The sequence below is a fragment of the Papilio machaon genome, chromosome 11 (assembly GCF_912999745.1).
Source record: "Papilio machaon chromosome 11, ilPapMach1.1, whole genome shotgun sequence".
Taxonomy (NCBI): Eukaryota; Metazoa; Arthropoda; class Insecta; order Lepidoptera; family Papilionidae; genus Papilio; species Papilio machaon.
Genome location: NC_059996.1, coordinates 595,091 through 608,947, shown reverse-complemented (window position 1 = coordinate 608,947; position 13,857 = coordinate 595,091). Strand labels below are relative to the sequence as shown.

Below are 13,857 nucleotides of genomic sequence, written 5' to 3'. Positions count from 1 at the left end.
GCGACGTCCCGACCTAGTCCCGGCTCTGGAGCAACTTAAGATCTTTCTCCATCTTATTTATCCAGCGATACCTAGGACGGACAACTGAGCGCTGACTACTCTGTCATCCCAAGTATGCATGTTTAGCACTCCGAACATAATTCATTATTTCCAAGTGTCCGAGCCAATGGAGTCTGTGTTTTATCTGTCCAATGATGTTGGGCTCTATAACAAGCTTCTCGATTTGTCTAATTCCATTTTTCTTTGCACTGGTCTTAGAATTTTTCTTAATATCTTGCATTGATCGAATGGATCAACGTCACGATGAATTTGCTTAAAAATTAAATTTCTCAAATTATGTTTCATTAATTATCAAAATAATGATAAGCATCAGAATTTTAACTTTATTAATGATAACATAACATATAAATGTAATAACATTAAAACAATATTGATCTTGTGATTTTGACACAAATTCGCCGCGTTCGCGACCGCAGTAAGTACCTACACCTTAGTACCTACCCTATATTTTGATTGAAAATAATACTTAATTTTTTAATTGATTTAAAAAGTATTTATCTACTTTAAAATATAAAATACAATGTTTGTAAAATATAGATTTAAAAGTTGTAATTGGAAACGCTGCCAGAATCTTTGGAATCTTGCCTAATGGACACCTATTAATGACATATTTTAGTTTTTATATTATATTTTTTTAGGGTTTTTAGTTTTCGGTGCTAAAATAATTTATATTTGTGATTTCGAGATAATACTACTAATTATTAATGTAGTATTTTAAATCCCATTGTAATTTTCCTATAATAAATTTATAATACAGAAAAAAAAGTTGTAAAGCATCTGAAAAAAATATTTTTTCAGAGAATATATCTTTTTGTTTAGGATGTGAATGGAATAAAATATTCTGTCTCGTCACCAGAAACTAATATAATAAATATGTGAAGGTTGCACCACTGATAAATGTACATATGTAAATCGAAAAACACATTGGTACATGGAGGGATTGGAACTCAGGCCCTGCAAAACACAAGTGTACCTCTGATCCACCGATGCTCATAAACAAATAAATGCATGATTTAAAAAAATTAATAAAAAGTATGTTGGGAACTGAAAAAAATAAAATCAGCATAGAGCTAATTAAATTTGACATACCTTAATACCTAAAGTTACTACGAATCAAACAAGTTTTGTGTACTTAACATATATGTGTGTGTGTACGAGCTATCAATGTACCCCTCCTCCCCCTCCTCCCACTACTTACCGCAGTCGATATACAAAATACTGTTCAACATAGATTTTAGTTATCATTATTAAAAGAAGTGTGTCGTTTGTAGTGCGAACTTTTGTATAAAACTAGCGTGAAGTGAAAAATACATGCCTATTTAATGACGTGCTTAGATAAAATTAAGGTATATTTTGTGATTTTGTTTTTGACTTTTAATTATATTATAATTAATTAAAAATAATGCGCAAAAAAGTTCGTTGACAATAAACTTGCTTTTCGCTTTGTGCCCACTATTTTTGATTAATACTTTATTGTTTTTAAAGCGCCGTTATCAAATTCTCTTGTACATTAAAGTTTTGTTTAAATTCAAATATTAGAAAAAAGTCAATCATTTTAAATAAACATGGATCAGATTATGAAATCATGAACAAAACGAAATTGTACATTTAATTTCACAAGCTTATTGATTAATAGTTTCTTATCTTTATCACTAGATGTCAGTGTCAGTGCAGAAGATAACGGAGCCGTTACTGATCGGCGAGGGTCCACACTGGGACGAAACGACGCAGGCGCTTTACTTCGTAGGCACCAATGAACAAACAATACACAAATATGTGCTAGAAACTGGAGTTCACACCAAAACTACATTACGTGTGTACAATAGAATATAGTATAAACTAACTGCCGTTTTTAGAGTAAGACAAAAATAGATTCGATCTAAAGATTAGTTATTAAATTTACGATTTAGTAAAAATTAATACAAACCCTATTTGGCATGCAATAATAATCTATGGACAATTTTTTTTATTGCTATTTCTATTCTTACGTTTCAAATTAAAATCGTTATTAAATTATTTTCTATTCTAATGAGATTTTCGGTTCAATAATTATTTAATTGTAGCAATGTTTCTTCACACTAAGTATTTCTATTTATTATTCACCTTTTCTATCCCTATTTATTCCTAATTATGTGATTGTAGATGGCCGCGTAGGTTTTATAATACCAGTTGAAGGCGCGGCGGATCAGTACGTAGTTGGCGTCGAACACAAATTTCTGGTAATACATTGGGACGGTGAGGAAGGCAGTAATGTGGAAATTATCAAAGAATTGGGTGAAGTTGATCAAGATGCACCCAACACATTCCTAAATGATGGCAAAGCTGATCCAAGGGGCAGACTATTTGCAGGTTTATACATTAAATCTTACTAATATTATAAATGCGAACGTTTAGAATTTTAGATGCATGGATGCTTGTTTGAAGGTATCTCCAGAACGGCTGTATGGTTCTCGATGAAGTTATTAGGCTATTCATTAAATTTTAATCCCGCGCGGACGAAGTCGTGGACATCAGCTAGTTTAACAGTAATTATACTAATATATTTAATACTTTTCTTTATTTAGGTACGATGTGTGACATGGGACCTGGTGTAGAATTCATACCTGAAAAGGGCGCCTTCTATCGCCTGGACGAGAAAGGTGTCACTCAGCTGTGTGACAAGATCACCGTCTCTAACGGTCTCGCCTGGGACCTTCAGGAGAAGGCTTTCTATTACATTAATACTGTAGAGAATAAGATCAGGCGATACGATTATGATGTGGAAACTGGAGAGATTTGTAAGTCGTTTGTTCATACCCAAGTAGATATTAAAGAGTCTGTCTGGATTGCACCAAATCAGTAATATCTGCTACAATGGAGGGCTTACAGGCTTGAGTTATTTTTATAAATACCAACAAATTAATTGCCGATGCGTACGAAAGCAAAATTGTTTCCTAAAAATTTTATATAGGACTATATATATATTTTAAAACATTTCCCTTGTGTTTCGTAATAGTGAAAAATTTATTTGTTTCCAGCTAATCAAAGATACATATTTGATCTTAAGAAGAATAAAATGACCGGCGGTCCTGATGGAATGACCATAGATACGGAAGGCTACCTATGGGTCGCTTTATTCAATGGGTCGGCCGTTATCAAAGTGGATCCGAAGATTGGTACAGTGGTGGACAAAGTGCCAATTCCCGCTGAACAGGTCACTTCTGTTACTTTCGGAGGACCTAACTTAGACATCCTCTTTGTAACCACAGCTAGATTTGATCTAGGTTCTGAGCAAAAGCCGCCGTGTGGTGCCACCTTTATGGTGACAGGTTTAGGCGCCAAAGGACATCCAAATGTCAAATTTAAACTGCCCTAAAATTGTAATAGATTTTGTAATTTTAATTTTATGCGAGTTTGAAAGTGTTATTGTTTAAATTATAATTTGTATGCAGTATGTAATAAAATTTGTTAATTAAAATAATATATTCGTTTCTTATTTAATAAATAATTCTTTCGTACGATCATTAATTATACTGAGCTAATAATTATGGCAAGGAATTGATAATAAAAAAAAAACAATGAATCAACGAAAGTTGCTATTCTTTACTAAATACTCATATGACAACGAAAAAAAGATAATTATCATGATTTTTTTGCTAAATAATGTAAAAAAGCGTGATGTGACTAGGAAACGATGATTAATATAAGTAACAATTTTAAAGATAAAAACCGCCTAGTCACTGTTATAAGTCAATACATTTAGATAACAGTAAACAGTAACAAAATAATTATTATCAAAAAGCAAGTCACTCTACTAGGACAGTTTTGTCGTTGATTAAATCAGACACTAATATGATAATTCGTTTTTTTATTTAATAACTAGTTTTCCCGTGCGGCTTCATCTGTATGAAATCCATTCACTGTTGTTACACAGAAAAAAAAAATGCTTTATTGTTTAAACCATAACGAAGGCCTCTCATTGGCTGAGAATAACCGTTACCATGGCAACCATCCATCTTTGCTGCTATTGGCTTGCTATTTTTGTTCCTTTCCAGCATAACAATTCTTTTTTTAAGTTTCTCGCCTAACGTTTAATGGCGTGAAAATATATAGTCTTAAGCCTGTGGTAATTATAGGGATTTTTATTACAAAAATATGCCGTGAGATGAATAGTAAATTTCAAATTGCGCAAAGTATTCTAATGTTAAGAAATTACATTACATATGAGAGCTTTGCCTTTCAAACGGGAATGTACGTATAAATAACTACCTACCGTCAAAAGTTGTCAGAAAAGTCTAAATCCTAAATGTTAAGTATTTTTTTTAAATCTGAGATTCAGATTTCAAATAAATATTATTTATAAATATGTGGTCTAGTAGACGTACCTATTTTTTCCTTTGTATGAATCGTGACGTCACAATATGGCGGAGGCGTCAGATTCTTATATTTGGAACATTGATAGACAATCAAATTGGAGTCGTGGAGGGGGGATATCCCCCCACCTTGATAACACCTGACAGCTGTAATTGTTCAACATCGCCATTCGCACCGGTTTTTTTATACATATATCACGCGTATAGATTTAATAGCTATTTATATATCAAAGTGGATTGAAACATAGTGTTGTAATAAAAAACAATTTAATAAAGAATCATTTTGACAAGGTATCTATTCAAAATGTATCAAAAAAATAGATTTCCTATAATTATTATGAATGCTAACTTCCCTTTGGTATATTATTATGTTTTTGAGAATCAATGTGAAAAACAAATTAGAAGAATATTTGCTTGAGTTAAAAAGATGAATGTTTAAAAATATTTATTATTTTATCGCCAGATGTCGGTGTCGGTAAAGAAGGTGACTGAGCCCGTGTTGATCGGCGAAGGCCCTCACTGGGACGCGGAGGCGCAGGCGCTCTACTTCGTCAGCATTGACGAAATGACCATACATAAATATGTGCCCGAAACTGGACTTCATACCAAAACTAAATTAGGTACGTTTGCTTTTTATTTCTTGATAAAAATAAAGTAATTTTCAAGTAGGTACAGTGAGACCAAGCTGTATTGACTAATGTTTGTAGTTTCACTCAATAGATGGCATTTCTAACGATGGTCAAGGAAATTGTTTTGGGCTTTTGAGTTCTGCTATGTTATGAGTCTAAAGTATTTCTTTCTATGTATCGTTAATCTTTTTTTAAATAAATTGTATAACTTGTTTTACATTTATTAGAATCGCTCCAATATTTTTCAGACGGTCGTGTGAGTTTTATAATATCATTGGAAGGTACCACAGATCATTTCGTGGTTGGCTTGGAGCGTAAGCTTGTGATAATCAAATGGGACGGCGGAGAAGGCAGTAAGGTGGAAATTATTAAGGAGTTGGCTGAAGTAGACATAGAATTACCTACAAATAGACTTAATGATGGCAAAGTTGATCCAAAAGGAAGATTATTTGCAGGTTAGTATGTACTATCGTGGAATCTGGCGATACTACACGTTAAAATTTACAGTCGTTACAATCGTTTGCGTAATTCACTGTTAATTAGTCGTTTTGTAAAAATGGACAAAGTTTGTCTCGTTGCAAGGAACGAAAAAATATCTCTGTAAGTGCAACACCGCGAATTGCCCTTACTGTAGGTACAAAAATTGTCATTTATGTTAAATAATTCCGTTTGAAAATATGAAAAATTAAAGTAATTTTAAACTATTAATATTATTTTTCGGCATTTCTTAATTTAGTAATCAAAGCAAAGCTATTTTTATTTTATTATCTATCGTTTTTTCTTTTAGGTTCCTTGGGTCAAATGACACCATCGGGTGAATTTGAAAAAGAGAAGGGCTCGTTATATCGCTTAGACGAAAGAGGATGTGTCAAGTTATTTGACAGGGTCAATGTCTCTAACGGCCTGGCCTGGGACCTGAAGGAGAAAGCTTTCTACTATATAGACTCAATGGATTATAAGATTAGTCGATATGATTACGACGTGGAATCTGGAAATATTTGTAAGTAAAAAATACATCTAATTTTTTACGGCAGCCATTTAGACGACAGCAACAACAACTGTTGCACGAATGGGCCTCGCACGGTGCAATACTTCAATTCCGCATTTCGTATGATGAGTTTGGTCCCGGAGGCCTAATTTTAGTCCTCTTTACCTTCCCACCCTATTCGTATAAGGAAAGGAAGGGAAAATATTATCTTTCTGTGCGACCCTTCTCCCGTCGACTAAAGGTAGGCGACCCATCTGAAATTGGCGAACTCAGGTGACCGCTCGCTCATTTGTCACCTTATGTACAATACAAGTCTTCAGATTTGTTTGATAGTAGACGGATAAGGGGTTAAGTTTAGCCTGGACAATTACATAACGTGAACGAAGTTGCGGGCCTCTTCTAGTTCGTTAATTAAAATAAACAGAGTAACTAACAATTATGAACATTATAAAGAAGTAAATTAAAATATGCCTTTGTTACAATTTGCAGCTAACAAAAGCTACATATTCGACTTCAAGAAGAACGAAGTCAACGGTGGTCCTGATGGAATGACCATAGACACTGACGGAAATCTATGGATTGCCATATTCTATGAATCGTGTGTTCTCAAAGTTGATCCGAGAAGTGGCAACATATTAGATAAAGTAGTTATACCAGCTAATCAGATTACTTCTGTAACGTTTGGTGGACGAAACATGGATACACTGTTTGTAACAACAGCTAGTTTGAATTTAGGTGAAGAACAGAAACCACCGTGTGGTGCCACTTTTATGGTAACAGGATTGGGTGTTAGAGGACATCCTGATGCTAAATTTAAATTGCCCGCAAATTATTAACAAAACTGTAATAAAAAGTAGTTAATTTTATTAATTACTAGCTCTCAGCGCGGGATTAGAATAACTTAATTAGTAGACTATGTTCTACATCTGTGCCAAATTTCATCAATATTTCTTCAGCCGTTCCTGAGATACATTCAAACAAACATCCATCCATAAATCCAATCATTCGCACTCATATTAGTAAGATTACAGATTAAATTAAAATTGATATTACAAGTTTCTTTTTAGCCGACTTCAAAAAGAAGGAGGTTATCAATTCGACTGTATTTTTTTTTTTTTTTTTTTTTTATGTGTGTTACCGCGAAACTCAGCCCCTGGTGGTCCGATTTTGATAAAAATTATTTTAATCGAAAGGAAGTGCTTGCAGGTGGGTCCCATTTTTTTGTTTTTTTTTTTAAATAACTAGAAGACTAGTAGATTTTGAATATAGCTTCAAAATTTGTTGCGGAAATTAGGGACATTTTTGCTTTCAGCGCTTACGTAGGCTAAACTATAGGACCTACATAAAAATGATGTATGGCGAATTGTAGCTCTTTAAATGTGCTAAATAAAAGTCCGCGATAGCATATATCTATCTTTTATAGTTTTCTCACAATAACCATTTTTTTCTTTAGAAACATTAATTAAATTCATGCCCTATTTCCGACGCTATTATTCAAGTTCAGTATTAACCCTTATGTAAATAAATATGTTCATTATCAAGAGAATTTAATGTAGATTATATTTGCAATTGAAACTATATCATTCTGTCTAATAGTTTAGGAGATATCGTAAGAATAAAATTACGCGGAAACGAAAAATGCTACATCGCGTTACAATGAATAGCACAAATTTGCTTTCTGGGCTTACGTAGGTCAAACTATATGACCTACATTAAAATGATGTATCGAGTAATTATAGACCCTTAAATTTGCTAAATAAAAGTCGCAGGTGGCATATATCTATCATCTATGGATGTCTCACAAAAACCATGTTATTATGAACAAACTTCGATTAAATTGCACACGAAAAACAGCGTCGTAAGCTTACGGCGCTATTATATTATATTCGATATGAATCCTTATCCAAATAAATATGTTTGATGGCTAGAGTATTAAATGCAGATTACATTAGCCTTTAAACTATGTAATTCTGATCAATAGTTTGGAAGATATTAAATTATTAAAAACTACGCGTATTCGAAAAATGCTAGTGCGGCGCGCGGCTGGACAAAATTAAAGGCACGCTACGATGTATTAGTTCGTTAATTTTCAATTTGTATACCGATTTTGATAATTATTTCATTGTTTAAAGGATAAGTGGTTATCTGGTGTATTCTAAATTAGTTTTTGAATTGAAGTACACACATATTAAATAGGAAAGTCCTTTTCTTTATTTGTCTTATTTATGTCCTTATACGTATTAAGGAAATTTGTAATTAAACTTCAAATTCACTAAAAATTGAGAAATAAAACAAACATTTTAAGAAAAAAAAATAGCCGACTTCAAAACAAAAAAAACTATCTCAAACAAAATGCGCTTAAAAGTAACTTAAAAAAAACAATTTCAAACAAAATGCACTCAAAAGTAACGTAAAAAAACAATTTCAAACAAAATTCACTCAAAAGTAACATAAAAAAACAATTTCAAACAAAATGCATTCAAAAGTACCATAAAAAACAATCTCAAACAAAATACACTAAAAAGAAACAAAATAATGTCATGAAAACTTCTTTCTTTCTTTCTTCTCTCTTTCAAAAACCCTCTAAACTCTAAAGAAAGTTCTCTTCTTTCTTGTAACATGTCTATATTGTATAATTATTGTTATTTTGGAGTCGGTTTCGGCCTAAGTAGGGACATAAACGTAAGTATGTCTAATACATCTCAAATATAAAATGTCACCTATTTACTTCGGCCGACACCGACTGCGAAATAACAATAATTATACAATATAGACATGTTACAAGAAAGAAGAGAACTTTCTTTAGAGTTTAGAGGGTTTTTGAAAGAGAGAAGAAAGAAAGAAAGAAGTTTTCATGACATTATTTTGTTTCTTTTTAGTGTATTTTGTTTGAGATTGTTTTTTATGGTAATTTTGAATGCATTTTGTTTGAAATTGTTTTTTTATGTTACTTTTGAGTGAATTTTTTTATCTTTACCCTTATAAATCCCGTAAAACAGATCCTAAAACTCTCTTACTCTTAGCTGCGATCTGAAAATGTTGTACAAATAAAACAAAACATAGTATCGTGTAAATTGTATTTACCTCAATGATGCATACAACATGTCATCGCAGTCGCACAAAATGTCCTTTACAAAGATGAGAGCGGCGGTGACATCGGTCACGGTGACGTCGGTCACGGTGACATCGGTCACGGTGACGTCGGTCACGGTGACGTCGTTCACGGTGACATCGGTCACGGTGACATCGGTCACGGTGAAGAGACGCGGCGATGAACTTGCACGGATAGCTGGAATGTTTGCGCACCGACTTCTATTTACAATACATACGGGAAATTCACTAATCAACTATTTTACATTTAACGTGAAGGTAACTTTAGTCTTTGGTAGCGCGAGCCGCGTGCGGGACGTGGCGGTGCCGCGGGGGGTGCGGGGGTCACGGGTCGGGGGGTCTGGGGGTATAAGGGGTGCGGGGGGTCGGCGGGAGGTGAGCGACATCGAGTCCCGCGCACTGGACGCGCCTTGGCACTTGTGGAGGTCAGTGTGTCGCGAGCGATGCTTCCGAACACACGTACGCATGGTTAGGAAAAGGTTATCTTGTGTCACCCATCAAAATAGTAAACTTGAAGAAACTGTTCTGGAAACTCTTTACATTACGCTTTATAAAAGCCCCGCAAGTTTTTGTGCAAGTCCTTCGAGCCGGATGAATATTTTCAATTTACCACGTAAATAGGAATGTAAGTGACGGGTTAAGAATATCTGATCTGATGTAGTCTGTTCTGAGGTTTTAATTTAATAAATAACTATAAATTGCACGGCTGTCTATACTAGAGAAGGGAGGGGCTGAGATTTATACAAACACTCGCGGCGGCCTCGGACTAAATATTACATACACAATCCAAAATGTTTCTATTTTGCTTTATTTCATGCTTTCTATTTTGAAATTTCATTAATCTTATCATCAGTTCGAAGTAAAATTAATCCAGCTTGAAAACAGCACCGTTCTTGTTCTAAAATATTTGACTAGATTGTCGTTGAATTTTTATTTTCCTGCATTTTGTTCATACAATTCACAAAAAGCCGTACCCGAGGCCGCACGCCCTTAAAATTTATAATACTGTTACATAATCTATGCATAAACTCAGAGCCCTTGAATACTTCAGCCAGCAAAATACACCTTCACGCTATTTAAAAAAAAGGTACAAAACGGATCAAATTAATATCCGGCACACACTTTTTGAAGGCTTTCGAGGTAATAGTATAGCTGCGATACACTGGCGTTAATTTAACTTAATAAATAAAGTTAAACTATTCAATAAATAGAAGGAAGCGTTTATCAACATTAGGTCTAGGTCTAGATCTAGTGTGAACTAGAAACATGTCCTAGCTAATAGCATATAACTACTCCGATAGAAACGCTACGTAGAAATTGTTATATTTACAATATATTAGCTAATCATAAAACCACCAAATTAAAATCTTTACAAATATGTATTTCATTTAGTTAACTATTGTACTCGTCGCGACATCTCCTAACTTGGGATCTTTACCATTAATAAAGTAAAAAAAAACACCTAAATATAAACAAGCCATAATCAAAATAAAATAATATAAAAACTTTATAATTTCATAATAAAAATACTTTAAATTGAAGATAAATTAATGGCTGTTAGTGAATAAATTCAATAAGTCATCAATAGACACGAATCGCAATTAGCTTTTTTTTTTTTTATAAAATTAACTAAAGTTGAAAAAACTATATAGTTTAAATATATAGTTAAAGTACATTTCTTAACAATATAAGATTTAATATAAAATAATTTAAAAAAAGATAAAACTTCATGTAAATTTGAAATAACCTCACGTCACGACGAGCGTATTTATAAAACGCCTAACAAAAATATAAACCCCTAGCTAAGTTTCGATTGTATGCAATTACAATGTATTTAATAATAAAATAGTTAGATTACAAAACGACGTCGTAACACTGTACACGAGACTAGTTTGTGTGTGCGTCCGTCTGTTGCTGTTGTTGCCAACAGGACCGAACTAAATGCTTCACACCACAGACAACACGCCGCTCCTCTCACTGCGCAAACGTCAAACTGACACCTGTCAAAGTCAACATGACAGTTGTCAATGTCAAATTGACACCTGACAATGTCAATCTGACACTTGACATGGTCAAATTGACACCTGAAAATGTCAATCTGACACTTGACATGGTCAATCAGACACCTGACAATGTCAAACTGACACCTGTCAACGTCTATTTGACAGGTGTCAGTGTATCTAAACCGTTACAAAGCAGATTCCATACCACATTTATAGCGGGAAAAATGTCAACCACTCTCTCATATAAACACAATCGGGCACAATCGTAACGCGAGACAGACAGACAAACGGAGAGGCACACAATTATCTACATAAAGCTAGTATATACAGGCCCGGGGGCACGCGGCTCCACACGGCGCCAGCCAACACTCTAATCCAGACTGGTATAGACCAGTCTAGACCGGTCTATACCAGTCTAGACTGGTCTATAGCCGACCAGTCAATATAACTTCAATCATAGCACGTTATTATTATAAGCCTTATACTGTATGACTGCCACTTCGCATATTCAATCAATAAAGGAACCCTTAGTGTAATTTTATTATCAGAAATCTATACTAAGGAGCGCCCTTAATAACTTTATAAAGTGGCAGTTAAAATCATATACAAATTTACTTGACAATTTCATGTATGGAAATACTTTTGTGATGTAAAGACATTAAGTTATTGAGTACATTTTGGTGAAACGCTTCACAATCTCAAAGATAACATTTTACCTTTAAAATTGTAAAGCGAATTAAAAAAAAAAAATATTAGTTTTACTAAGAAATCTTAAAATATCACAACAAGAAAAATAAACATGCAAAATTTTTACTAAGTTTAATACATTAAAGTATCAATTTGTTGTGATATTTTACGATTCGATTTTGTCGTAACTAATATTTGGCATCAAGTATCAAGAGCGTTCATTTTGCAAACGCCGTATCGATTAAAAAAATTCTAGCCACGATCAAGATTATGATATCTTATATAATAATTAACCAGCATATTTAAAATACGACGTTTGAAAAATGAACTTCTGTAAAATGTATGCGAAAACACTCGATAAAATCTGAACACATAATAATAATATCAAATACATTGTTATAATGTAAAAATATAACATAGATCTGATAAAAAATATTTTTTAGGAATATTTTTTAATAAAAAAAACATATTACTAAATATACAGTACAGTCGAACCTGGATAAGCGAGAGTCATTGTTTGGTACCGACAGATGACATGCAGAAGAGAGAAACCTCTATTAGTGAGAAATTCGATTAAGAGAGAAACCTCTATAAGCGAGAAATTCGGGTTAGAGAGAAACCTCTATAAGCGAGAAATTCGGTTTAGAGAGAGACCTCTATAAGAGAGAAATTCGGGTTATAGAGAAACGTCTATAAGCGAGAAATTCGGGTTAGAGAGAAACTTCTATAAGCGAGAAATTCGGGTTGGAGAAACCTCTATAAGCGAAACATTCGGGTTAGAGAGAAACCTCTAAAAGCGGAACATTCGGGTTAGAGAGAAACCTCTAAAAGCGGAACATTCGGGTTAGAGAGAAACCTCTAAAAGCGAAACATTCGGGTTAGAGAGAAACCTCTATAAGCGAGAAATTCGGGTTAAAGGGAACCCTCTATAACCGAGAAATTCGGGTTATAGAGAGTTTCTTGGACTCTCGCTGATCCAGGTTCGACTGTATAATATTCTGCCACATTTTACTGACTTATGGCAGTTTGTTTAGTCTATTTTTTTTACTGTTTGTGGGTAACATTTTTATAATATGTTTTATCGAGTGTTGCCGCATATGTAATAGCGTTATATAACAATAAATATACGATTACATGTTTTAAGTACATAATAAATTGATTTAATATCGAGCACTTTCATTACAGTTACATAAGCGTACATCTAAACTTCATTTATACACCATTTATTGATATCTTATCTTATATATCAACAACGCTTTATTAAAAACATAATCATTAACATGGCAACACTCACTGCAACGACTGTGTTGCTATATATAATAACATAGATCTTGCCGTTAAAATATCTTGTTTGAATTTCAGAGATTTGAGTACTGATTTATTATTAAAAATGGTAAAGTAGTCTTTTTAATTTAGTAAAAAATTAAATACAACATAAAATCCAGTTCAAATGTTAAACTGATCTCGGCCGATACAGTCCAAAACGTTGCCACAATTCTGACAAATTCTGACTCGAAGATGTCATATAAAACACACTTCTGAATGTTGCTAGTGTTGCTGTCGCGCCAGTTGTTTATGGCGCTAGTGTCGCGAGTGGCGCTAGTGTTGCGAGTGGCGCTAGTGTTGTTTGTGTCGCTAGTGTCGCTAGTGCGGCTAGTCTATGGCGTGGTGTCAGGATGCGGGTGCGTGTGGATGTGGACGCGCCGCACGCTCCGTGCCCGCCGCCAGCAGCGCCGCAAACTCCATCTCCAACACCTGACGAGCCTGAGCACAGGATATTTTTTTTTTATATTAAAAAGTAGCTATTATCTTTCATTTTTTTAACATTGGTTAGACGCAAGTAATATTTTATGCACGAATGTGCCTCGTCTGGTGAAATACCACGACCACACAGAAGACATGTGGGAAGGGGAAGCAATGCTGGTCTAATTTTAATCCTTCCCTTCCCACCTTTTTCTTATAAGAAAAGAATTGTTGATTTGACGAAGGAAGGGACGCTGGGAAAGGGATTAATCTTCTTTCAGAGC

General features: G+C 34.0%; 3 protein-coding genes across 4 annotated transcripts in view; 2 read left to right on the top strand and 1 right to left on the bottom strand.

The window, feature by feature from the left end:
- The first annotated feature begins 397 nt into the window (after positions 1-397).
- On the top strand, positions 398-3,446 carry LOC106709534 (regucalcin-like). 2 transcript variants are annotated; one of them, XM_045679983.1, is made up of 5 exons: positions 398-475; positions 1,717-1,873; positions 2,203-2,409; positions 2,625-2,837; positions 3,078-3,446. In XM_045679983.1, the coding sequence occupies exons 2-5, from the start codon at positions 1,717-1,719 to the stop codon at positions 3,413-3,415; spliced, it is 915 nt and encodes a 304-aa protein (XP_045535939.1). In that variant the 5' UTR covers positions 398-475; the 3' UTR covers positions 3,416-3,446. The 2 variants fall into 2 exon arrangements, with proteins under 2 accessions (XP_045535939.1, XP_045535938.1); XM_045679982.1 differs by lacking the exon at positions 398-475 and adding an exon at positions 1,307-1,406.
- Positions 3,447-4,569: 1,123 nt separating this feature from the next.
- On the top strand, positions 4,570-6,901 carry LOC106709590 (regucalcin-like). The gene is made up of 5 exons (XM_014501416.2): positions 4,570-4,703; positions 4,876-5,032; positions 5,290-5,496; positions 5,829-6,041; positions 6,519-6,901. Exons 2-5 carry the CDS (start codon positions 4,876-4,878, stop codon positions 6,863-6,865), a joined length of 924 nt encoding a protein of 307 aa, XP_014356902.2. The 5' UTR covers positions 4,570-4,703; the 3' UTR covers positions 6,866-6,901.
- Positions 6,902-13,423: 6,522 nt separating this feature from the next.
- The window catches only part of LOC106709535 (liprin-alpha-1), a 97,096-nt gene continuing 96,662 nt past the window's right edge, over positions 13,424-13,857 (bottom strand). Inside the window, 1 exon segment of the mRNA XM_045679969.1 lies at positions 13,424-13,594. Within this exon segment, the coding sequence (XP_045535925.1) occupies positions 13,502-13,594 (93 nt within the window). The 3' untranslated portion in view covers positions 13,424-13,501.

Bases quoted from the DNA above. Each gene is read 5' to 3' on its own strand.
- LOC106709534 (XM_045679982.1), top strand. From the start codon at position 1,383: ATGACGTGCTTAGATAAAATTAAG. The intron at 1,874-2,202 runs GTGTGTACAATA...ATGTGATTGTAG, and splicing joins TCACACCAAAACTACATTAC to ATGGCCGCGTAGGTTTTATA. The intron at 2,410-2,624 runs GTTTATACATTA...TTCTTTATTTAG, and splicing joins AAGGGGCAGACTATTTGCAG to GTACGATGTGTGACATGGGA.
- LOC106709590 (XM_014501416.2), top strand. From the start codon at position 4,876: ATGTCGGTGTCGGTAAAGAAGGTGACTGAGCCCGTGTTGATCGGCGAA. The intron at 5,497-5,828 runs GTTAGTATGTAC...TTTTTCTTTTAG, and splicing joins AAAAGGAAGATTATTTGCAG to GTTCCTTGGGTCAAATGACA. The intron at 6,042-6,518 runs GTAAGTAAAAAA...TACAATTTGCAG, and splicing joins CGTGGAATCTGGAAATATTT to CTAACAAAAGCTACATATTC.